This window comes from Rhinoraja longicauda, chromosome 25 (assembly GCF_053455715.1).
Source record: "Rhinoraja longicauda isolate Sanriku21f chromosome 25, sRhiLon1.1, whole genome shotgun sequence".
Taxonomy (NCBI): Eukaryota; Metazoa; Chordata; class Chondrichthyes; order Rajiformes; family Arhynchobatidae; genus Rhinoraja; species Rhinoraja longicauda.
The window spans coordinates 572,281-598,833 of record NC_135977.1 but is presented as its reverse complement, the minus strand read 5'-3'; the positions used below and the strand labels follow the sequence as shown (position 1 = coordinate 598,833).

General features: G+C 42.0%; 1 protein-coding gene across 2 annotated transcripts in view; it reads right to left on the bottom strand.

Moving 5' to 3' along the window:
• Positions 1-244: 244 nt before the first annotated feature.
• Positions 245-26,553, bottom strand: part of sbno1 (strawberry notch homolog 1 (Drosophila)) — a 43,271-nt gene continuing 16,962 nt past the window's right edge. For both annotated transcript variants that reach the window (XM_078421393.1, XM_078421394.1), the window contains 26 exons: positions 23,812-23,972; positions 23,557-23,690; positions 23,386-23,476; positions 22,317-22,478; positions 21,597-21,732; positions 18,420-18,525; positions 18,116-18,269; positions 17,372-17,554; positions 16,552-16,649; positions 13,795-13,946; positions 13,082-13,267; positions 11,703-11,876; positions 11,344-11,507; positions 10,286-10,417; positions 10,069-10,204; positions 9,654-9,766; positions 8,623-8,694; positions 8,242-8,341; positions 6,017-6,091; positions 5,790-5,936; positions 5,616-5,710; positions 4,544-4,636; positions 4,182-4,319; positions 3,013-3,089; positions 1,347-1,540; positions 245-1,032 (listed from right to left, as the gene is read on the bottom strand). In XM_078421393.1, the coding sequence (XP_078277519.1) occupies positions 890-1,032; positions 1,347-1,540; positions 3,013-3,089; positions 4,182-4,319; positions 4,544-4,636; positions 5,616-5,710; positions 5,790-5,936; positions 6,017-6,091; positions 8,242-8,341; positions 8,623-8,694; positions 9,654-9,766; positions 10,069-10,204; positions 10,286-10,417; positions 11,344-11,507; positions 11,703-11,876; positions 13,082-13,267; positions 13,795-13,946; positions 16,552-16,649; positions 17,372-17,554; positions 18,116-18,269; positions 18,420-18,525; positions 21,597-21,732; positions 22,317-22,478; positions 23,386-23,476; positions 23,557-23,690; positions 23,812-23,972 (3,416 nt within the window). In that variant the 3' untranslated portion in view covers positions 245-889. The remainder of the gene's footprint in view (positions 1,033-1,346; positions 1,541-3,012; positions 3,090-4,181; positions 4,320-4,543; positions 4,637-5,615; positions 5,711-5,789; positions 5,937-6,016; positions 6,092-8,241; positions 8,342-8,622; positions 8,695-9,653; positions 9,767-10,068; positions 10,205-10,285; positions 10,418-11,343; positions 11,508-11,702; positions 11,877-13,081; positions 13,268-13,794; positions 13,947-16,551; positions 16,650-17,371; positions 17,555-18,115; positions 18,270-18,419; positions 18,526-21,596; positions 21,733-22,316; positions 22,479-23,385; positions 23,477-23,556; positions 23,691-23,811; positions 23,973-26,553) is intronic.

Sequence of the window (26,553 nt, the reverse complement as noted above, 5' to 3'; positions counted from 1 at the left end):
GATTAAATATGATGGAGCTGTTATAAAGTGGTTCTGAGAATTTTAATATATGTAAAAAAAAATCACCAGATAATTTAAGATTGTGCCATTAAACACTGAAATACAGAACATACAGTTTGTAGTTACCCGGAAATTACATACTGTGGAGAAAAGAAACATATCAACATATTCAAAACAGCTTCTGTATAAAGCAATTAGATCTCTGCCCTCATAAATCTTCAATTATACTGCCTCTTTTTTTAAATAGGCTGGGATCTTTGCAGTTTTTTTGCATCTTATTTACATCCTGCTTATAGGATATACATGATAATCAAACCCTGAATAAACGTTTGTTCAGTTTTTAAGACTGCAGGTTAACAAACCCAAACCAGAAATAGGAAAAATCCCAAGGGGTTGCAATTCCACTAAGTTTGTATTGAAGATGAAACATTCTTTCAGCCTTCAGCATGCGTCCAGCACCAGAGCACCCACACCTGTAACAGGGTACAGAACGGCCTCACTCATGCTACAGAACAGGACATAGGAAGTTATGTTGAAGGCAAGGTATTTGACTGGTGTGCAGAAAGGGCACACTCACCTCCATTACTGAAAGGGCAGAAATGGACGTGGAAAGTCATAGCAGCTAGTGTCAGACGAGATCGTGCCGACAGTTTCAGGAAGAAAAGAAGAAAAATCAGAAAGACGTCCCTCTGACTAGGCCTTCAACTGTCACCCATTCAATCAGATTCTTCTGATTTAATTAAAGGCAATCCCAGAGTCACTATTATCATCAATACTTCACTAATCAAGGAATCTCTTTGGAACATGACTGGGAATTCCTGCAAGTAGTGAAGATCACGGGTGCTACACCTGCCAATTGCAGTTGGAGTGAGTGGGGTCAGGCCAGCAACTATGTGTTGCTCACATGGCTCATGCTTTGCGGATGCAGCTGTTGCCACATCTGTTGCTGCTGCAGAGCCAGCTGCTGCGACTGGTCAGATGTCGACAGAATGTTCACCAATGGTGAGACACAGTTTTGAGGAATGATCAAACCTGTGGAGACGAGAAAATCAAGATTAAAGGATTGAAAATCAGAGCCGTCACTGCAGCGGGCACTTAGTCATACAGCACTGAAGAAGGACTGTCGGCCCAACTTGCCCAGGCTGACCAAGATGCCCCATCTACACTAGTGCCACCCACCCACATTTGATCCATATCCCTCTAAACCTTTCCTATCCATGTACCTGTCCAACTTCAGCAATTTATTTATGGAATGGATGTGATCAGCATGCAGAAGGCCAGACCCACTCCCCCAAACAACACTGCTGCAGTGCAAGATGGACACATAAACCAGGTCACAAACTCACCTACAATCCTTTGCCCATCTTCTGTTTTCAATCGCACAATCTGCATTTTTACATTCGTCCCACTCACTGACGCCAAGACACCTTCCACCTTGGTCCAGACACTAAGAACCGAGCCGCAGAGGACATGGTACGTGCGGCACCGCAGTCCAATTTCACAAACCATTCCAAGGCTCACCTTTTTGCAGTTTCCGCGCCTATTAAGATAAAGCAGAATAAAGATCAACAGTTTTGCATCTGAAAAACTATTATCCTCAAAAAAACTTCTAGAATCAAAGAACACTGTGGATTATCTTCTGTTGACACGCATGCTGGACTAATACAGATCTCCAGAGAAATGGACAAAATATCTCCACATTGTGTAAACTTGATCATAACGTCTTCCCACTAACAGAATTACAATGCCTTGAAGGGGGTGTAGAAGAGGCTCCACAGGGTCATGCTTAGATTGGAGTGCATTAGGTGTAAGGAGAGTTTAGACAAATTTGGGTTGTTTTCTCTAGACGGAGCATCAGAGACCCGAGAGGTGACCTGACAGAATTATATAAAATTTAAGAAGCACAGTTAGGGCAGATCGCCTTTTTCCCCCAGAGTGGAGATATCAAATAGTAGATGACATAATTTTGATGTGAGAGGTAGAAAATTTAAAGATTTGAGGCAAGTTTTCTTGATTTACAGAGAATGGGAGGTGTCCAGAAGTGGTGGAAGCAGACATTAAACATGATTAATGGGCATGAACAGGCAGGGAATGGAAGGATACAGACCTTGTGCAAGTGTATGATCAGTTTAAATTGGCATCATGGACAGCACAGATATTATGGACCAAAAGGCCTATTTCTGTGCTGGACTCTTCTGAAGTTTATAAATTAGTGAATCAGATAACTCGGTAGACTAATGGCAGAGTGTAGAAAACGACATAACTAACTATAGGATAAAATAAATAAGATTTAAAAAGTGTTGGAGTAATACAGCGGATCAGGCAGTATCTCTGGAGACATGGATGGGTGACATTTTGGGTCGGGACCCTTCTTCAGACTTCTCTACAAGATACCAACATAACTAACATCAGCTGAGGCAAGGATTAGGAGGGTTTCAAAGACAACATTTTTGGTTTTGGACTCAAGACAAGTTTTTAAATTCAAGAAACCACTGCAAGACATGAATGCTGTGTTCCACCACCAGGTGGCACAATATTAAACGTTGCTCACATTCACTGCAGTAACAAGTTAAATGCGAACATTTACTTGACATGTAATCAGATGACAGGGTGATACCCACAGACCGGGCTCTAACCCGAACCAGGTAAAGAGCTATGCATACTCGGAAACCAGAATTGTTGGCCAAGGCTTCAGTTAGTTGTACTGCAGCTGCAGCTAGAAATCGGATAGGAACATCAAGCAAGGAGTTAAGATACAGACTGAACAGAAGCCATTACCCATTCAACATGTTGGATAGCACAGAAGCTAACAGTGGGACCGTGGGAGGTCACTAGCAGTGGTAACAAGGCAATGAGCCCAGCACCAAACAGTACAAATTAAGTTTGAAGAAGGGCCTCGACCCGAAAAGTCACCCATTCCTTCTCTCCAGAGATGCTGCCTGTCCCGCTGAGTTACTCCAGCTTTTTGTGTCTATCTTCAGCTTAAATTAAAACATTGTTAATGATACTAACCAATATGCATGAGTGCATGTGTCTGCAGAGGACTTGTACTGCTCCAACCAATGCGACTCTGCTTCCCCAGAGGAGACCTGCGATGGCAGTCACAAAAGGTTAGGAGCTGAAGATCACACCGCCCACAGCATCAGTTAGTAACATCATTAATAAGGCAGTAGACATGCTCACAAACACATTAATCAAAAACATGGCAACATTTCGTCAATGCCAGACACAGAATTTCCCCCATTACCATCACAGGAAGCCATATTCGGATCATGGAGTCAATGCCACCTCTGAGCATTCCCATCAACCTACCCCCCAACTTACTCCCAGAACCTACTCTCTCTCATGCCCATTTACTGCCCTCCCCCCTCATTCTCCCAGCAACTGCGACTTGAAAATGGCACCAGACTGGTGACTCTATAATGTCTGTGTACTGCTGCTGTACAGTTGTACTGTACCTGAGATGCTTATCTAAGATGAATCTTAGTGCTTATGTATCGTGATACTTGTACTGAACGGAGTACAAAGATGAATTTCACTGTACCTCGGTGCATGTGACAAATAAGCTCCCATACCATACGAATTTGCAGTAGCCAATTTACCCTAGCCACACATCTGTGCGATGTGTCAAAGTGACACAGCATGAAAATAGACCATTCCACCCACCACACCCAGGCCAGCCAGTGGGAGGGAGGGAGGGAGGAACCTGGAAAACCGGTGAGAGCACCCAGTGATGGTGGTGCGTGGATCACTGCCCCTGGAGCTAGCTGTGGGGCAGTAATGTGCCAGCGTGTCCACATGGGGCAGTAATGTGCCAGCATGTCCACATGGGGCAGTAATGTGCCAGCATGTCCACATGGGGCAGTAATGTGCCAGCATGTCCACATGGGGCAGTAATGTGCCAGCGTGTCCACACACCACTAGCCGGTGAGAGCACCCAGTGATGGTGGTGCGTGGATCACTGCCCCTGGAGCTAGCTGTAATGTGCCAGCATGTCCACATGGGGCAGTAATGTGCCAGCGTGTCCACATACCACTAGCCGGTGAGAGCACCCAGTGATGGTGGTGCGTGGATCACTGCCCCTGGAGCTAGCTGTAATGTGCCAGCATGTCCACATGGGGCAGTAATGTGCCAGCATGTCCACACACCACTAGCCGCAGCAGCAGCAAATTTCCCTTTACCTTTTTGTACTTCTTTTTTACATCAATATAATTCTCCAGCTTGAGCTGTTTGCCAGTGTTTGGTCTGTACATCATAAACAGTCTCTTCTTGCTGTTAACTTCCTTCACAAGGATTGCCGTCTTTTTATTATTTCTTATCTAGAACAAAAGGACATAATTATATTTGCTATTGAAAATTAATTAGTTCTGTACAGTGGTCTCCCATTTCACTGCTAATGTACAAAACAGACATTTTATGACATTGGAAGGATATCTTTTTAAAGCAATTCCGTTCCAGCTTGAGGACGTGTTATTGTAATGTGCAGGACGTGAACCGGAACACCAGCCGCAGTGTTCACTTCACACGTCCCCCCTTCGCATACCTGCATTGACAGATAGAAGCCGTCATCCGCTCCCATTTGTTCTGCCCAAATCTTCGTAACTTCTTCCCAGGACATTCCTCTTTCAACACTTATCTGCAAAGATACATGGTTTGTTAAAACATCTCCAAAATTGTGGTAATCAAACTCTTGCAAATAGGTTCGCGAGATTGATCCCTGGGATGGCGGGACTGACATATGAGGAAAGATTGAAAAGACTAGGCTTGTATTCACTGGAGTTTGGAAGGATGAGCGGGGATCTTATAGAAACATATAAAATTATAAAAGGACTGGACAAGCTAGATGCAGGAAAAATGTTCCCAATGTTAGGCGAGTCCAGAACCAGGGGCCACAGTCTTAGAATAAAGGGGAGGCCATTTAAAACTGAGGTGAGAAAAAACTTTTTCACCGAGAGGTGTGAATTTGTGGAATTCTCTGTCACAGAGGGCAGTGGAGGCCAAATCACTGGATGGATTTAAGAGAGAGTTAGATAGAGCTCTAGGGGCTAGTGGAATCAAGGGATATGGGGAGAAGGCAGGCACGGGTTACTGATTGGGGACGATCAGTCATGATCACAATGAATGGCGCTGCTGGGTCGAAGGGCCGAATGGCCTCCTCCTGCACCTATTTTCTATGTTTCTAAATTCTATTAGGGCATTTGAGACTTTAATGTCATCTTCAATCATATTTTTGATAGCTGTGCGCCTCAGCTGCACAGCGTAATGGGCTGGGAATAGGAGATGTTCCCATTTGGAGCAACCAGTAAATAGCCGAGTTCATCTGATAGATCAACAGTTCAATATGATTCCAGAATAAGCAGCATAAGCGAGTTACAAATGGTCTCAACATCCAAAGCTGGGAGATGGAGTTACCCAAGATCTCACCTCCCGATAGTTGAGCAGCCATTCCTTACAGCAGCTCATAGACTTTAGACAAGGACAGAACTCTGCCTTAATGGTGGTCTCACACAACTTTGAAGAGCCTTTGTGCTGAACCTCAGGAAAAGACCAGGTTAAAAGGAAAACAACCAAAGATCCAAAATACAAACCACCTCACCAAATAGGCAGCCACTTACAGTATACAGTTCAACACGTCCTGACACCGAATATCCAGGAGTAAGGAATTTTTTAGCTTCTAGTTTCTTCACCTTCTCATCCCCAGAACCCAAATCTGTCCAAAATGAAAAGCAAAAATTGGTAAATTGAAGAATAAATTGATAATAAATGACAATATAAAATAAAGAACTTACCTAAAATTCCCATATCATATCTTCCATTCTTTTTGGCATTGTGAATGACTGCGGTTAAAGTATCTGAAAAATACTGGAAGAGTGCGTTCTGTTGATGCACCTCCATGCCGAGGATTCGGTTCAGGAATTTGCCAATATTGTTGTAATCTGCAATTAACCACATCATCAGCCAAGGGACCCGGATTGCACAAACACACCTTAAGATTGGACTTCAATGAAAATGTTACCTTTGTCCAGTGTAAGCAGTCCTGAACGGTCTTCCATGTTTATTAAACCAACACCAATTAATCCCTGTCGAACATCTAGATACAAAAGCACAGAAGAGGTCACCTGCAATTAGGTTAATAAGAAATTAAAACTAAAACAATTTGAAAAACAAAAAAGCAAACAAAAGATAAAGGGAAAGCAATTACTAGACCACAGGTTTAAAGCTGATTAAAAGACCAATAGATGGAGATGCAATTCTTCACATCTTGCATCTTTCCATTTTTCTACCCATCTTTCCACTTTCATTAGTTAATATCCATGGCGATACTTGTTGGGTTAAAGCACGAGGATTATATTCTAAAAGCAGAAATGTTAGTTGTGCTCTACAGAACTATGGACACTGCCTTGGCAGAACACGCCCAGAGCTCAAGTTGCAAAACTAATCAAGCAGGAAATGTGCGTTAGCACCAGAAAAAGGGGCATGACTACCAAAATACTCCACAGACCCCTTCCACATACGCACATAGATGTGCAGCAAATGGAGGGATATGGATATGTGCTGGCAGATGAGATTAGTTTATCTTGGCACCATGTTCGGCACAAACATGTGGGCCGAAGGGCCTGCTATTGTGTGGTACTGTTCTATATTTAAAAAAGAAAAGGCAAAAAGGAAAGGCAAGGCAAGCTCAATGAGGTTAATAATAAAAGCATTGAATATGTAGGCAGTTGAACCTTCCTGTGAGCAACATTGCTGCATCATCTGGGGAATTCAGAACAGATCCTGTATCCTTGGGGGCAATCGGCACACAGCGTCTACACCTGCTCACACTCGAGGTGTTTCAGCCTTGATGCAGGAAGGTGCCGTTCTTAAAAATGGATGTGCCACCTCCAGTGGAGTTGTGTTACAGGACATGGTGTTTAAACTCAGAAGGAAAAGGTGCAGAGATTCCAGTGTACCATATGAAAAAAACAAATAGCTTGGTGTTTATATCATGGTCAGATAACATGCAGCTCACTGGAAGAGCTGTTGATGTATCTATACAAAATGTGCAAAGTTAATACAGCTCTCTCTTCCAGCTGAGTGACCATGTGAATTGGAAGCAGACGTCTTCACAAAAAACCTTTAAGCACCATTCCATGTAGTTAAGTACGTTCTGTTTGACCTGCAGCTTTACTGAAAGGAAATCTGATAATCAATTTGAGTTCATTTATGTAAACAGAAATTAGATAAATGATGACAGGACATAGGAAAACTTCCTTTTCTTCAACATGTGCTGTGGAATCTTACACATTTATCTGAAGGGACAGGCACAGAGAATGCTTCATCTAATATTGCAAGGCATGTATATGAACTTATGCTTCTGACGCAGTCTCAACTAAGATGGTGCGCTCAAACTCTCTGCTGTGAAAGTGCAACCATAACTAACTAATGCAGAATTAGAATGCTGTAAGAAAGCTAATGGCATGTTGGCCTTCATAACGAGAGGATTTCAGTATAAGAGTAAAGAGGTCCTTCTGCAGTTGTATAGGGCCCTGGTAAGACCACATCTGGAGTATTGTGTACAGTTTTGGTCTCCTAATTTGAGGAAGGACATCCTTGTAATTGAGGCAGTGCAGCGTAGGTTCACGAGATTGATCCCTGGGATGGCGGGACTGTCATATGAGGAAAGATTGAAAAGACTAGGCTTGTATTCACTGGAGTTTAGAAGGATGAGAGGGGATCTTATAGAGACATAAAATTATAAACGGACTGGACAAACTAGATGCAGGAAAAATGTTCCCAATGTTGGGGGAGTCCAGAACCAGGGGCCACACACAGTCTTAGAATAAGGGGGAGGCCATTTAAAACTGAGGTGAGAAGGAACTTTTTCACCCAGAGAGTTGTGAATTTGTGGAATTCTCTGCCACAGAGGGCAGTGGAGGCCAAATTATTGGATACATTTAAGAGAGAGATAGAGATCTAGGAGCTAGTGGAATCAAGGGATACGGGTAGAAGGCAGGCACGGGTTACTGATTGTGGATGATCAGCCATGATCACTATGAATGCTGGCTCAAAGAGCTGAATGGCCTCCTACTGCACCTATTTTCTATGTTTCTATAAATGAACCAAGGCTGCACTAACCGTAAAAATTAATAGGTGTGAAAGAACAATTTTACTTGGGTGTCAAGAACATTGGAAAGCAGATTAAACCAAGTATAGAGTTCATAACAGTAGATACAAGTTAAATAAGAGTGTGTACTGTACCTTTGAAGAATTCCCCAGAGTAGTCTTTCGGCGATGACACCAGCGGACTGTCTAGATTTACAATGGACTTCATGACTATTTCCAAGGCATTCCGTCCATACTATAGTAGCAAACAGTCCATCACCACATTAGAATTGTGGCAGCTTATGAGATAATGTGCATGCAACAGATTACTTCATTCACAATCAGCCTGAACCTTATTGCCACATCCTGGTTTTGGTTTTGATGAATTCAAATTACTGTGGTCATGCCATTTCTCATTTTAATTGCAAAGTACATGCAATAACTTAGAAAAGTGACTAAATATTAAATAAATTGTGAAAAGTAAAATAAGCAACTGTAAAACCCCATTATTCCACACCCAGATAATTAGAACATTACCTTGTTATCAAAGTTAAACCTGCTCAGGTCTCTGGTTTCAGTGGCACGTCTATCACCATGAGTTAGGGCACCCTGTCCAAAAGGTAAAACAAAGTCAATATTCTAGAACAATAATCAAAAACTGTAGGTGCTGCGAATTTAAAATTGAAAGAGGAAATGTTGGAAAACACTGATCAGATCAGACATAATCCAGAGGAATTGTTCTCTGGTTGAACCAGGAAGTAAGATACGCAAAAATAATATGCTGCATATAATTGACGTGAGGCACATCAAAAAATAACTCCATGCACAAAGGTCACAATGCTTTCTGAAGCCAGTCTTACACACGGGTCTGTTGTGAATCCCAACTTCCTATGTAACGAATAACATAAAAGTATCCAGCACCAGCCAATGTTAGATACCCAAGATGATTTCTGAAACAAGTTCATAAAAAGGTCCCTTCGTTACTGCCCAATCAGCTGCTCATAAGGTCATATGTCATAGGAGCAAATTTAGGCCATTCGGCCCATTGAGTCCACATTCAATCATGGCAGATCTATCTTTCCTCTTAACCCAATTGTCCAGTCTTCTGCCCATAACCTTTAACCATCACCATTTCAAGAGTGCAACTTTCTCCTCTCTGGAGGAAATCGTGCTGGCTGATTGAGTGTGAAAGAGGCTGTTAAATGTCTTTGACTTTCTTCTTTCCTTTCCCATCTGCTCAGTTGATGTTGATGCTTCAATATGCTGTAGCAGAACATATTTTATATATTTTACCATGGTCAATGAAGTCAATTCAGTCATGTCATGAACTTGTTTAGCAGATAGTGAAAGCAAATACACTGCAAACATATCAACTGCAGAAAGATCTCAACCGTTCAGATCCAGTTGGCATGTTATGAGGATAGAATAGGGAGAAAAACAACTATTAAAAATGAATCTAGGTGGCAATCTTTTGGGGCACTTTTTTTACTTTCTCCATTTGTTGGACCTGGTGTGAAACTGGAAATGCAACCTTGTTGGAAATATTGTTTTAAAAGTCATGAACTCACCAAACTTTCAAGCCTCTTTGCAACAATAGAAGCAAATCTCTGTTCACCTGCCAATTCTGATATTAGAAAAACATACTCGGGAGAAGTCACCTGGTTTGACCGATGTGTTCTACCTGTGAATCAAACAATAATCAGTTTCACGGTTACAGCAAAAGCACCACTCTTTTACCCAATACATTGATCTTAAAAGACTCAGACCCATTAATCACAGCTGCAGGTTTACCTGCAGATATTCAGCAGTGGAGCAGAGGATGCCTGCTGATGGCAACCAGTGGTGAGGAATCTAAACATTTGGATGATTTTGGCCAACAACTCTCAACCTTCAGACATTACATCTAACTGGCAGTCAGTCCTCCACTAATTGTCTCAAATAAACGTACTAAACTTCATGAACCAAACTGTGCCGGGCTCTCACCAAACTGTTGAATGGCACGGTCTGCACTCCACGGCAGCTCCAGGGTCATGTGCACTCGTCGCCGTTGGTTCTTTACTCTACGATCTGCTTGCAATGAAATTCCAGAACTCGCTGCTTCCGAAATTATCGCAATATTCTGGTGGGCAAAAAACAATAATCAAAAATGATAATCGGAGCCCTGCCTGTAAAATAAATGTGTGACGAGAACTTCTCGTACCTTATCTCCATTCATAAACCGCTGCTTTTCCGTGATGTTGAGGATCTCCACAGGAACATCAAGTTCGGACCGAGACTCGTAAGATATGCTGCCATCATCGTTGCTCACAACCCTACCTTTCCGGCCAGTCATCTAGAAAACAACATTTCAATTCAAGAAATTGAGCAACATTTGAATTACAGGAACATTTCACCATCTCAAACAAGGAACAGTAATTAAAGATGAATACTATGAACAACTTAGTCCTTTGTATGATTTCATGAGCAGAAGCAGAATATTGCCTTTTGTCAAGTATGACATTTTACCAACTTAAAATCTTATTTCCTGAAATGAGAAAAAAGCTCTAGGAAGTAATTAAAAAACCACTAGTTTAATAGCTGCCTTTTTTGGTTTATTTGCTCTATGCCCCCATTAATGAAAGAAAGCATTCTTAACCAACTTCTGTTCCTGCACAGGGATGAAAGGACATACTCACCCAGCTTCCTCTCATCCTCAGTACGTAAGGTTTTACCATTTATTATATAGACTTATTTGACCTTCCAGAATATAATACCTCCATTTTTTTTCACCTGTCACTTCTCTGCTTCTATTACCAACTCAATATTATTCTGTAGCCAGATTCTCCTCCTCACTTTCAACGTCACTGCCAATTTACGCAAGCCATGGTCTGAGAATGACAAGCAAATGTTCCACCTGAATGCTTGCACCAATTATGATGTGCGGCTGAAATCTTACAGGTGCTTTTGTTTAATCAACATTTACAAAGATCTATGCCTTTCTCGCCAAACTCCCATTTCACACACATTAACTCAAATTCTCTGCTGCCTCTATTTGAGCATGCAACTGTGTTAACCTCCTATCACCATAGAACCCATCTTCACTGTAATCCCAACATAGTTTAAAAATCCCTGCGCATGTTATCAAATCCTATTTTGCATGGTTGTTTCCTTGTGGCTCCTTATCAGGGCTCCTGTGGAACATCTCATGGCATGTCCACCTTATAGATGCCAGTCAGTTACAGGTACTGCACGTGACCACATGGTTCTCTTCACACTGACCTCTGCCACGTTGTCCGGGCCACCAAGCTCGTCTATGAGTTCATCCAGTGTGTTGGGAGGTAGATCTTCAGCGAGCCTGTCCAGCTTCTCGAGTAACTCTCGTTTCATTTGCTGGGCTCTTTCGACTGCATCTTGGCTGGCTACAATACTATGGCTACTGTTACCTAGAGTTTTATTTGGAGGAAAGGGAAAATTATTTTTTCGAAAATGGACTCTAATCCTCTGCGTGCCCACCAATGCAAGATTAAACAAAACAAACGTATTAATGCTGTTTCAGTCACACAGTAACAAACATTGCACTGTACTATTTGGTAATCCTGCACAGGTTTAACCGTTTCCCACATTGGCAGCACTTATACCTGAAGGAAGTGCATTGTTGGGTGTGCTGCTTATTGATGTGGTGGAGAAGCTGGGCTTTTTAGATCCAAGGCCAGATGCTAGCAAGGCACTTTGGATAGAATCTGGATCAATGCTTTTCTTTTTCTTTTTCTTTTCTTTGTCTTTCTTCCGGTCTTTCCTTACCAACCAAGGATCTATTAAAAACAAAAATGAGAATGGTCACAAAAATTGAAGGACATTGGAAGAACCAAAGGATCTCTTGAAAACAGATAATGAAAATAATTAGCTGAGGTCATCATCAATTAATATTAATCTCAATGATCAGCTTCGCCACACAATCCACAGCATCTCTACACCTCACCATCAAATGGCCATATCAAATCCCTTTGATTTCTGCTGCTCTAAAGTTATCCTCAACCTCCAGCCCTGGGAGAGCAACACAGACCTCTATCACAATCCTCCCTATCTCTTACACGGTCAGTTTACATGCCCAAAGCTGCTGTCTGACACACCCTTGATGCAACTCATCACTATCCATTCTCCTATTCCTTTCATCTCCATCACAAACAGGATCCAGAATGAATTCCCCTGCTAAAACCTGCTGAAGACCCAGCTTCACCATCGCACTGCCCCATCGGACTGGTACCCCTCAGAATTCTCCAACCTCCATATGACTTTGAGATAAATACTCTTGAGACATAGTCACATGGCTGACTGTAGGAGTGAGGTCATGGAATGATTTGTGAGGAGAAGACACCATCTGTGTTGACTGATTAAACTTTTTCACGTGCAACAATGGGAAGGGTGGCGGATTGAACAGTGAGCAGGACTAAGTACAGCTCAGCATTATTGACGTGGAAATATATTTTGCTACAAGATATCTTGCACTATATGCTGTACCCTTTATTGGTGCACTGTGGATGGCTTGATAGTATTCATGTATAGTCTGATCTTTAAATGATAGATTGCCTCGGTACACGGGACAATAAACTTAACTAAATTCATCTAAAATATTTCTTCATAAGTCTAGACACGAGTCCCACATAACGAAGAGTTTTATAATCTCCTCATACTTTCAATTAAGGTTCATCTGTCTGTGTGGAATTTGCATTTCCGCCCATATTTCAGAGGTGTTGGCTGGTACGTTAATGAATTATCCCTAGTGTCGGCGCTGGCTGGGGAAGTCGAATTATAGGGCCACGGTCTGTGTGAGCAAAAAGATAGAAGGAAGGGTGGCATGAGATTGCTCGATGAGCAATTACTCAAAAGGCTGATGAATTATATGTCTTATATAACAGAAGGGTAAGAGGTAATTGCACAGTTAAAACATGCCCGCCCTCATGCTGTACTTTCATAATTATTCATCAATTTCATAATTACTTAGCTTTCTTCAACTTACCATCCTCTTCATCGGAAGATTCATCTCTGAAAGGGTTGAAGTCATCGTCAGCAGAACTAACAGAGTGAAAACTTTCTGCGTCACTGCCCTCACTTGCAGACCCTTCAGATTCACTCCCTGATGAGCTGCTCCCAGCGAGCCCTTTGGACTTGCGAGCTTTTTTAGCTTCCCGTTTGTCCTCATTAGCTGAGAAAATAAGAGTTAGATTTTAAATGGTTCACAAAAAAACCAGAATGAAACATCGCAATTTTCAAATATGTGGTTTTATGTCATAGCTACCAATCAGCATCCCCTATACTAAACATAAACAGAAAACAAAAATTGCTGTCCAGCCAAATAGCTTACCAAAAGATTGATCTAAGTAACAGGCTATCAAAGGCATTTCAATAATAGAAGATTCCAGGTCTCATGGCCCTGGCTGCTGAGGGTTCAACTAATGGCGGGTGAAGGGAGGCAAAAATAAGTGTGAAAATGTAAGAAATTAGTCGGCCATGTGGACCTTCACGCCTGTCTGCCATTCATGCACACAATGGTCAATATTCTATCCTGGCACCATATGCAGTACTTTCCCCATATACCCTGATGCCCTCAAAACCCACAAATTTATTGATTTACATGGATCAACAAAACTCAGCATTTTTACAGTGATAATTCGAGCACTGTACTCCCAGAAGCAACACATTCACTAATATCGGTATAAGGGAAGGTCATACCTTTCCGTTTTTTCCCTTTGTTTTGTCTTGATGGACTGTCAATGGGAGAGTCTTGATTACTAGGCACATTCATTTCTATCCCCAACAAACTGTACAGCTTCTTTCTGTCAGGCGCTGGGAAATGTTTCTCAACCAAAGACTGAAGAACACCTCTGCAACAATTTAAAAAAATAAATCAATAAAAAGCATTATGAATACTCCTGTTACCCCAGCAGATACAATTATCTTATATCATCCCTGTAAAGGATGATATAAGGTTTTCACCTAATAAGACAATAGGCAGCAAAACAAGGTGCAATATGAACTCAGCAGGATCAGGCAGCACTTGCAAAGGGAATGGACAGACAACATTTTAGGTTGGAACCCTTCTTCAGACTGACGGGGGGGGGGGGGGAGGGGAGGAGGACTCTTTTAAAGAGCAACAGAAGATAACTAAGGCAATACGGGGAGAAAAGATGAGGTACAAGGGTAAACTAGCCAATAATATAAAGGAGGATAGTAAGCTTTTTTAGGTATGTAAAGAGGAAAAAAAATAGTCAAGGCAAATGTGGGTCCCTTGAAAACAGAAGCTGGGGAATTTATTATGGGGAACAAGGAAATGGCAGACGAGTTGAACCGGTACTTTGGATCTGTCTTCACTAAGGAAGATACAAGCAATCTCCCAGATGTTCTCGTGGCCAGAGAACCTAGGGTGACGGAGGAACTGAAGGAAATCCACATTAGGCAGGAAATGGCGTTGGGTAGACTGATGGGACTGAAGGCTGATAAATCCCCAGGGCCTGATGGTCTGCATCCCAGGGCGCTAGAAAATGTGGACGCATTGGTGATCATTTTCCAATGTTCTATAGATTCAGGATCAGTTCCTGTGTATTGGAGGGTACCTAATGTTGTCCCACTTTTTAAGAAAGGAGGGAGAGAGAAAACGGGAAATTATAGACCAGTTAGTCTGACATCAGTGGTGGGGAAGATGCTGGAGCCATTTATAAAAGATGAAATTGCAGAGCATTTGGATAGTAGTAACAGGATCGTTCCGAGTCAGCATGGATTTACGAAGGGGATATCCTGATTGACTAATCTTCAGTAATTCTTTGAGGATGTAACTAGGAAAATTGACAGGGGAGAGCCGGTGGATGTGGTGTACCTTGACTTTCAGAAAGACTTCGAGAAGGTCCCACATAGAAGATTAGTGGGCAAAATTAGAGCACATGGTATTGGGGGTAGGGTACTGACATGGATAGAAAATTGGTTGACAGACAGAAAGCAAAGAGTGGGGATAAATGGGTCCCGTTCAGAATGGCAGGCAGTGACGAGTGGGGTACCGCAAGGCTCGGTGCTGGGACCGCAGCTATTTACAATATGCATTAATGACTTGGATGAAGGGATTAAAAGTACCATTAGCAAATTTGCAGATGATACAAAGCTGGGTGGTGGTGTGAACTGTGAGGAAGATGCTATGAGGTTGCAGGGTGGCTTGGACAGGTTGTGTGAGTGGTGTTATCCACTTTGGTGGTAAGAATAGGAAGGCAGGTTATTATCTGAATGGTGTCAAGTTAGGAAAAGGGGACGTACAATGAAATCTGGGTGTCCTAGTGCATCAGTCATTGAAAGGAAGCATGGAGGTACAGCAGGCAGTGAAGAAAGCCAATGGAATGTTGGCCTTCATAACAAGAGGAGTTGAGTATAGGAGCAAAGAGGTCCTTCTGCAGTTGTACAGGACCCTAGTGAGACCGCACCTCGAGTACTGTGTGCAGTTTTGGTCTCCAAATTTGAGGAAGGATATTCTTGCTATTGAGGGCGTGCAGCGTAGGTTTACTAGGTTAATTCCCGGAATGGCGGGACTGTCATATGTTGAAAGACTGGAGTGACTAAGCTTGTATGTGGGAATTTAGAAGGATGAGAGGGGATCTGATCGAAACATAAGATTATTAAGGGGTTGGACATGTTAGAGGCAGGAAACATGTTCCCAATGTTGGGGGAGTCCAGAACCAGGGGCCAGTTTAAGAATAAGGGGTAGGCCACTTAGAACGGAGATGAGGAAAAACTTTTTCAATCGGATAGTTGTAAATCTTTGGAATTCTCTGCCTCAGAAGGCAGTGGAGGCCAGTTCTCTGAATGCATTCAAGAGAGAGCTAGATAGAGCTCTTAAGGATAGCGGAGTCAGGGGGTATGGGGAGAAGGCAGGAACGGTGTACTGATTGGGAATGATCAGCCATGATCACATTGAGTGGTGGTGCTGGCTCGAAGGGCCGAATGGCCTACTCCTGCACCTATTGTCTATAATGCAAATTTTTACATTTTTAAACTGCCCAAACACACATATTCATGTAGATTGGTCCGATTGCTCAAATAAAGCAGATAAAACTTTTTAAAAAGATTAATAATGGAAATTTATTTGAACATACCTCTCACGTGCTTTAATTAAGACAGCTCAAGTAACTGAATTTTTGTTTACAAACCATTTGATACTCCAGAGCTTTCGCAGAACACGTAAAGAACTGGCATTTGCAGAGTATGATCACATTTGTGGGATATCCCCGCAATGTTGAAAGGTACAGGGCCATTTATAGCTTTTCCCTCAGTTTTCTTCGCTCGTACAAGACTTCCGTATGTACAAAACAAATGAAATTCCAGTTGGGAGAACTGCTCAGCCTGACAGCAACTCCCACATGCCACAAACAAATGCTCAGCTTACTTTGCATTACAACTATCTTTCAAACAACACTGACAGCAAGAAACATTTATACTATGCAAACATACTTAGCAGTTGAAACAAAATCATTCAGTTCACCACCTCCTTCTTCCAGAGCTTCCAGGGTCCGCGCTTCTCCAGTGGACTGAAGACCAATAACTACACACTAGAAGTAATTACAAAATTAAGGTATTAGAGTGGTTTACATTTTATTTATCAGCGACAACTTGCACAACTTCCCTGTTGCAATTTTGAAGAGTGCACTTGCTGATTTCACAATATTGGAAATAGATGGTGAAAGGTGCTGTGACAGTCGTGCAAGGCCACGTGACAGCCGTGCAAGGCCACTCGGCAGTCGTGCAAGGCCACGTGACAGTCGTGCAAGGCGACGTGACAGTCGTGCAAGGTGACGTGACAGCCGTACAAGGTCATGTGACAGTCGTACAAGACATTGATGATGCCACATTGAGAGTATTGTGCTCAGATTTGATTAACCTGCTGTACGAAAGACGTTGCTAAGCTGGAAAGGGTGCAGAAAAGATTTACAAGGATGTTGTCAGGACTCAAGGGCCTGATTTATAGGGAGGGGTTGAGCAGGCTAAGACTTTATTCATTGGAGCGCAGGAGGATGAGAGGCAATCTTATAGAGGTGTACAAGATCATGAGAAAAATAGATTGGGTAAATGCAGTCTTTTACCCAGAGTAGGGGCATTGAGAACCAGAGGACATGGGTTTAAGGTGCGAGGGGAAAGATTTATCAGGAGCCTGAGGGACAACTTTTTATTTTTATAAAAAGGGTGGGAAGTATATGAAATGAATTGCCAGAGAGGTAGTTGAGGCAGGTACAATCACAAGGAAAAAAATTGACAGTCCTTTATCATTCATTACCTTTCCATTCTTGATCTCTTCCCGGGCAAGTTGTACTATTCTCCTAACTTTGGAAGCAATGCAGAGATACTTAAAGAAACGCTGATGTGCTGACCAGAACTGCCCCCACATCGACTTCTTCATCCGTTGCTCTGCATCAATCAGCTCCGCTGACATTTGAAATTTCTCCCTTGCCTCCACCCACTGAAAAGATTAAAAAGGCAGCATTCAACAAAATATATATATTTTTAAACGATTCAGGACTGATTCAGGCTTCATTTGAAAGGAAGCTGGTAACTTCGCATCTTCATTTGTGCTCTAAAATACCCTTGCTACGACTATAATTTTAAACTATTCCTTGCTACTATTTACAATTTTAGATTCTTGATGAGTAAGAGTGTCAGGGGTTTCTATGGCGAAGGCAGGAGAATAGGGTTGAGAAGGTAAGATAGATTAGCCATGATTGAGTGGCAGAGTAGACTTGATGGGTCGAATGGCCTAATTCTGCTCCTAGAACTTGTGAACTAAACCAGACAGTAATTTATGCTTCAATGAAACTACCTAATATCCCTACACTTAAGGGAAAATATCAGTTATTTCAAAGCAGAATTTTAATACAATGAAAGGATTTATGATAGTGTTATTCTTCAATTCTAATAGCTGCAGATCCCCCCGCAAACAAAGAGGTGCCTGCAAACCCACCCGCCCCCCGCAATTTTAGTTCCTCAGAGTTGCAAGAAAACACAGCTTTTTACCGTGACTTACCAGCCTTACTGCTTTATTATACATCTTTATGTAACCTTGACTGAGAGGAACTTCTTCAATTTTGAAGGTTACTCCAGAAAAGCTCAGTTGTCTTGCTATATACATTCCTCTTAGCTTCATATCCATGGCAACAATTTCCATGGCCCCCACACCTCTGTTTTAAAGAAACAAGATTTAAAATAAAAATAAAACACAATTTACAGAATTGGGCTGAAAATAACCAATACAAGGGATTAGCTAATTCTAGCTGACAGATTGTCTTATCATCATATTTCATTGCTTAAATGTTTAGATTGTATGTTACCTCCTCTCAACAGCCTGAATGAAATCATTGAACTCTTTGAATGGTGTGCCTTCACCCCAGATTCCAAGTCGATTCATATAAGCCATATTGCGAGGTTCTGATGCACCTATTATGGAGAATAATACCATAAGTACAATAGAAGAACATCATTCAGCTCAGTGTCACATGCACCAAGGTACAGCAAAAAGTTTTTATTGTGCGCTATCCAGTCAGCAGAGAGACAATACATGATTACAATAGAGCCATTTACAGTGTATATAGGAATAACGTTTACAAAAGGGAATATCGTTTCGTGCAAGGTAAGCCAGCAAAGTCCAATCGAGGATAGTCCAAGTAGTATAAGAAAATAACTGCAGATGCTGGTACAAATCGATTTATTCACAAAATGTTGGAGTAACTCAGCAGGTCAGGCAGCATCTCGGAGGATAGTCCAAGGGTCACCAAAGAGGTAGCTAGTAGTTCAGCACAGCTCTCTGATTGCGGTAGGATGCCTGATAACAGCTGGGAAGAAACTGTCCCTGAATCTGGAGGTGTGCATTTTCACACCTCTATACCCTTTGCCCGACAGGAGGGGAGAAGAGGGAGCTGCCAGGGTGTGACTCGTCCTTGATTATGCTGCTGGCCTTGTCGAGGCGGCGCGAGGTATAAATGGAGTCAATAGAAGGGAGGTTGGTTTGTGTGATGATCTGGGCTGTGTCCACAATTCGCTGCATTTTCTTGCGGTCTTGGATGGAGCTGTTCCCAAACTAAGCTGTGATGCATCCTGATAAAATGCTTTCTAGAGTGCATCTGTAGAAGTTGGTGAGAGTTGTAGGCAAAGATACTAGAGGGACAAGATGGACCACTCCGTTGAAATCGCCATACTGGTGTAGTACGCAAAGGAGCCATTTTAGTAGGTAAAACCCACCGTTCGTTATGCCTCTCACAGTGTAATCAGTGTTTTGGGGGAACAGTATGTGTGATTATACCATTAAAATGCAGAATATATCTCATCTATCAATTCACAGATTTTTGTTATTTTTCTTTAAAAATGTTTCTGCAAGTTTCTGCCTACTAAAGTGGCACCGTGACGTACTACGGTTTTTAGGGCCGAGTGGTCTATCTTGTTCCTCTAGTATCTTTGGTTGTAGGGGTCATGCCGAACTTCATGATTCATAATAATTATGGGTAAATATACTCAAAAATCCCTCTTCCACGGTTTCAAATCATCTTTGTGCACAGAGAACAGTAGAGCAAGGAACAGGCCCTCCGGCCCACGATGTCTGTGCTGACCATTACGCTAATTTAAACAGGAAATCTGTCTGCACATGGTGCATTTTCCTCCATTCCTTGCCTGTTCAGGTGTTTAAATGCCTCTTGAACCATTATCATATGCGTTTCCAACTTTGTCCAACTTCTCTTTTGAACTTATACTCTCTAATCAAAGCAACATTTGGGTGAGCACCTTCTCCAGAGCCCCTAGACCAGACATGTCCAAAGTCCGGCCCGGGGGCCAATCGCGGCCCGAGGTCAGATTTTATACGGCCCGCAGCTTCCGTCTTAAAATGTATTATTTATGGCCCGCCAGCACTGACTAACAGAATGAAGGTAGGGCGAGGGGGAGGGAAGAGGACGACTACACCTGGGGAGCGCATTAGTTAAAGGTTCAGGGGTTTGGGGGGGCCATTGGCCCTCGGGTATTTTCACATTATCAAATCTGGCCCTCTTTGAAAAAAGTTTGGACACCACTGCCCGAGACCCTTCCTGTCACATGCAACCGGAACTGCATCAAATGTGGCCTGACCCGAGTTCAATACTGCCACAACATGGCTTCCCAACTTTTATACTCTACACCCTGATCAATAAAGGCAGCCCATAGACCTTGTTTATACACCTCGTCTAAATATTACCATTTTCTGGTAGCTATGGACTTGCTCACAAGATCTTTCTGTCCATCAATGCTCCCAAGGGTCTAATCATTTGCTTCACTATACTCTGTTGCATTCGACATTTCACCTCACTTTGTAAAGTAATCACGCGATCCGTATTTGATTTCTCCTACGTATGAGACCACATTGCTGAATGAGGAGAGTGGTGGTCGTGGAAGGCAAGAACAAAGGGAATCTATCCTTGCATGGAGGTGAGGGGACGAAAGTGGAAGTACACGAAATAGAGATGTAGTTGAGAGCTCTGTCAACTGCAACAGAGCAGCAGGTAAAGAATAAGGAAGTACACAAAATAGAGATGTAGATGTAGCAGGTAAAGAATAAGGAAGACACTTCAGAAGTATTGACGTGGAAAGTCCTGTCAACAGAGTAGATACAGTAGGGACAGAAACAGAGATAATAAAGGAATTGCAAGAAACAATATGGATAGATATTTGAGAATTCATGAACTGAATAGATCACTGACGAAATCCCCCCCCCCCCAAGTTGAAGACAGATACACAAGATAGGAAATGAAATTTCAAATGTAACCACATGAAAGTGAGAGCAGGGTGTCAACTGGCAGCAAAAGTAACAAACTATTCAAATTCGATGCAAGTGTAGAAAACAGAATCAATACAGACATCAATGTAGCAGAGAAAGAATTGAGGAATTGGAGGAACCTTGGGAGACGTAGGACTAAAACTAATATCATTCCACATTTGGTCCATGAGATCCCATAGACACTACTTTGATAAGGAAGGAGTAAGTGGAGAAGGGGAGGTTGTTCAGCACTAGAATGAGTTCTGCCAAGTGAATGAGAACAAGAGAAGTGTTGTTTAGAATTCTGTTCAGACTAAAGTGCACAGGAATTAGATGGCAATGGGGAAGATGAGACACAAGGAACTGCAGATGCTGGTACATTTAGGACCAAAAAAGTAGAAACTTTCAAAGTGGTTGAGCATCAGAGATGTTATGAATTTAAATGGGAAAGGAACGGACAAAGGTGGTAAGAATTCTGATGCCAGGTTATTTCTGAAACATTAACTCTGATTCTCTCTTCACCGATGCCGCTTGATCTGCTTCACATTTCCAGCATTTTCTGTTTTTTTACTATTTCAGGTTCCTTGCACCTGCACATTTTGCTTTTCAATCACATCTGAATGGCCAGGGTCGTGCTTCAGCAGTATCTTCCTCATCCAGCTTCCCCCAAAGAAAATACATTTACTTTAGTGATCACAAAGACAAAACTAAAGCTGCCACGTTTGCATACCTGTTGCACTGGCATACACAACGCGTGCCTTTGGCAATTTGTTCTGCAGTTCCAAGACTGCTAGGCCAGTTTTTGTGGGTTTTGAGGAACCAACAGGTGACAGGTTTTTGGCTTTGTGGCATTCATCAAAAACTATCTGCAATAATTCAGTTAAGGTTATTTTTAACTATATTAACTATAAATAGCTTGCAACCATCCAATTAATTACAATAGTTTTATCCTCAAAGACAAAGTTCCAATTCCCATTAAATGTGCCATGAAAGATGCTGATAAACTGCAGCTGGACATCTGGAGCCCACAGGTGAAGGTTATACAGGAAGCAAGGCAAGCTCTAAATGGATGCCATGGATTTAGAGAGATGTGCAATCCAAGATCCAAATTCCACTCCTACAGGCAACCAGCATTTCCTTAGTGCCATGGGAAGACAAGCCCATATGACGTTGGTCAGGTAGACAATAGACCCAGATGAGGGCAGTCCCGTCTACTGGCAATGGACAGCAATACTACATCAAAGTATCTAAATATACATCAAAGCTAAGCATTCTTTCTTCTGCCAGACAAAAAGGGTCATACTACATTGTAAAACAAAGGACATGTGAAGCAAATCATCGTGGACATTGCTCATTTAATACATCTCTGTAGAAGACAGTACTTTTGGTTTTATTACTTGTAGAACATGCCACCGTGATACTTAAATTCTGAACTAAAAAAAAAGGATACAACCCCATCAAAGTCTTCACCGCACCAGTGCAAAAGCTGCTTTAACCTGGTTTTATATTTTCCACCTGATTGACTTTCACCAATTAGTGAAGAATATGTTGCAAAAATGATACCTTTCTTCACACTTCCATTTTGTTTGGAAGAGATTTTTCCGTACTTGAACTGGAAAACAAACAAGTGTAGTTATGGTGACATCATTAAGGTACATATTTCCAACATTGGTTGCCAAGACCCAAAATGTGAAGGTATGGGCCAAAATTATGCACACGATGTTATAAGGTGCAGTGAATTTTAGACATTCCACTCATCACATCAATCTGCAGCCCAAACCATGCAATTCTGGACTTTACGATCCTACCAAGACTTTGAATTAAGTATCTTTCAGTTAATAAATCTGAAAAGGCCTCCAGTAATGTGGGAATGGAATGAAAAAAGACACATTTTTCACTTAAATAAACTAAAAATCGCAGAAAGTTTATTCATTGTCAATAGTCATTAGTTCCCTACACACGTCATGCTTCCTTTTTCTCTTTATGCAAAGCTCATCTTCCTCAACATCTTGGGTATATATACTTGCCACCTCTGGGTTTTACCCTTGCAAGGAGCATTCAATCCTATCAAGCTTCCACAAATAACTACACGCATTTGGATTTTAGATAGTGATATTTTAGAAAATCATTAAACATGTTGTTGAAAACCAATGGTCAAATTCAAAATAATGTGCCTGCCACATTATAAGACCTCATTACCACAAAAACAAGCCTTCACTTGCATTTCCCAGTTCCTGATCACACATGGAGCAAAATACCCCCCTTATACCCACTGGGACACTCTAGTGAGCAATTCAGAACCTTAAACTAAAATACAGAAATGTCAGAGTCCGTAATGGGAAAAGCTGGAAGCAGCGAGGCTAAGGAAAGCGGAAAGCACTATTATCTTGTGGAAAAGCATACAAATGTAAATTGGCCTCAAATATATAGTAGGAAAAATGATTCAGTTACCAAAAAAAAGTGGACTAGTTCCCCCATTAACATAAAAGACACTACCTTCAAAAAGAACTGTTCATTACCTTGTTCAGCGCGTGAACCTGAATATTTTTTGCTCCAATGTCTCTCAGATCCCTTTCAGCATCATACTTCAAGTCATTGGATACACTAAACCTGTAATAAGCACAGAAACTCAACTGTAGCCAACTGCAGTAAACATGCTTTGGATAATTCGGATTAATGTTTCCACTTACCATATTGACCTTTTTCTACCAAGAAGGTAATTTTCAAAAATGATGCCAGCAATGGTTCTGCCTTTACCCACACCAGCCCCGTCCCCGATCAGGAAGGCTGCACGGTCCCCATTGGGGAGGAATGTTTCATGTTGCTGTGGTTCAAAACAAGAAATGTTGAACAGGACTCATTAATGGCCACACTCGGATCTTAAGAGCGTTGCTGCTTTCCTATTGCTATTTGCATGTCGACCAATTGTTTTAAAAGCTCAGTACCTGAGCAGCGTAGGTAATTGCTTCCAGCTGCAAAGCAGACAGCCACCCACTGTCAATGGTCTCCTCCTGTAGGGTCAACCGATACCAAACATCAGGAGGTGTCACACTTGACAAGGAACTGGTCTCCACAACTGGATCGGGATGGCGCAATCCAACTTTTACTTTTAACAAAATTAATACATTTGAGAAAGTTAGATAGATTTACTGGTGTTAAGTATTAAACTATTATCTGCTTTAGTAATCGTGATAATCCAGATACAGTAGACTTGAGCATACATTTTTATTGATAAAAAAAATCACTTGAGCCCAAAAAAATAGGTCAGACTATTTTGAGATGGCCTGTAGTTTTGAATAACTGCATAACTCTAAAGGGTTGGTGGGGACTTGGTGTTAAATAGCCTCCTTCAGTGCCACCATATTCTAAGATTCTTTGTCCACACAGCACAATGTTAACATCAATCATCCCAAGGAAGGGTGATCCCACTGTGAGGATCAGGGTAAGATTTCATTGATGTGAACTCAGTCGAGAATTTGAGGAAGGACATCCTTGCTATCGAGGCAGTGCAGCGTAGGTTCACAAGGTTAATCCCCGGGATGGCGGGACTGTTATGAGGAAAGATTGGAAAGACTGGGCTTGTATTCACTGGAATTTACATGGATGAGAGGGGATCTTATAGAAACGTTTAAGATTATAAAAGGACTGGACAAGCTAGATGCAGGAAAAATGCACCCAATGTTGGGGGAGTCCAGAACCAGGGGCCACAGTCTAAGAATAAAGGAGAGGCCATTTAAACCTTTTTCACCCAGAAAGTTGTGAATTTGTGGAATTCTCTGCCACAGAAGGCAGTGGAGGCCAATTCACTGGATGAATTTAAAAGAATTAGATAGAGCTCTAGGAGCTAGCAGAATCAAGGGATATGGGGAGAAGGCAGGCACAGGTTACTGATTGTGGATGATCAGACATGATCACAATGAATGGCGGTGCTGGCTCGAAGGGCCAAATGGCCTCCTCCTGCACCTATTTTCTATGTTTCTATGTTACTATGAGAACACTTGTATGGTAAAACAAATTTTATTGGTAGATAACTTGAAAATCCAAAATGAAATTTGAATCAATTCCAAATTATTGGAAATTCAAACAGGTTTATCAGCAACTTTGGGTATCTTAGCTTGTAACGTGTAATGGAATAATTGCCATTGCCTGCTCACAGAGCAACTCAATGCATAGGATTGGACAGCACAAGATTAGAGATGTAATATCTCAATGCAAATTGTAGAATATATTCCAAACAAGGATATTTGTACTTTTATTTAAGTTAGGGAAAGTCAAACAAAATATGGCTGTAAAAGGATATGGCGATAGATACATAAGACAATAGGTGCAGGAGTAGGCCATTCAGCCCTTTGAGCCAGCACCACCATTCAATGTGATCATGGCTGATCATCCACAATCAGTACCTCATTCCTGCTTTCTCCCCATACCCCTTGATTCCGCTAGCCCGAAGAACTCTATCTAACTCACTTTTGAATGCTTCCAGTGAATCGGCCTCCACTGCCTTCTGAGGTAGAGAATTCCACAAATTCAGGCAGAGAATTCCACAAATTCACAACTCTGAGAAAAAGCTTTTCCTCGTCTCAGATCTAAATGGCCTACCCCTTATTCTTAAACTGTGGTCCCTGGTTCTGGTCTCCCCCAACATTGGGAATATGTTTCCTGCATCTAGCATGTCCAATCCCTTAATAATTTAAAATGTTTCTATAAGATTACCTCTCATCCTTCTAAATTTCAGGCAATACAAGCCCAGTCGCTCCATTCTTTCATCATATGACAGTCCCGCCATCCTGGGAAGTAACCTTGTGAACCTACGCTGCACTCCCTCAATAGCAAGAATGTCCTTCCTCAAATTAGGAGACCTAAACTGCACACAATACCCCAGATGTGGTCTCACCAGGGCCCTATGCAACTGCAGAAGGACCTCTTTGCTTCTATACTCAAATCTTCTCGTTATGAAGGCCAATATGCCATTAGCTTGGTTCACTGCCTGCTGTACCTGCTGTACCTGCATGCTTACTTTCAGTGACTGATGTACAAGGGCACCCAGGTCTCGTTGCACTTCCCCTTCTCCTAACCTGACACCATTCAGATAATAATCTGCCTTCCCGTTCTTGCCTCCAAAGTGGATAACCTCACATTTATCCACATTATACTGCATCTGCCATGCACCAGCCCATTCACCCAACCTCTCCAAGTCCCTCTGCATCCTCATAGCATCCTATTCACAGTTCATACTGCCACCCAGCTTTGTGTCATCTGCAAATTTGCTAATGTTCCTTCATCTAAATCATTAATGTATATTGTAAATAGCTGCAGTCCCAGCACCGAGCCTTGCGGCATCCCACTAGTCACTGCCTGTCATTCTGAGAGGGACCCGTTAATCCCTGCTGTTGTTTCCTGTCTGCCAACCAATTTTCTATCCATGTCAATACCCTTCCCCCAATACCAAGTGGCCTAATTTAGCCCACTAATCTCCTGTGTGGGACCTTATCAAAGGCTTTATGAAAGTTCAGGTACACTCCATCCACTGGCTCTCCCTTGACAATTTTACTTGTTACATCGTGAAAAGAATTCCAGAATATTTGTCAAGCATGATTTCCTCTTCGTAAATCCATGCTGATTCGGAACAATCCTGTTTACTGCTATCCAAATGTGCCGCTATTACATCTTTGATAATCGACTCCAGC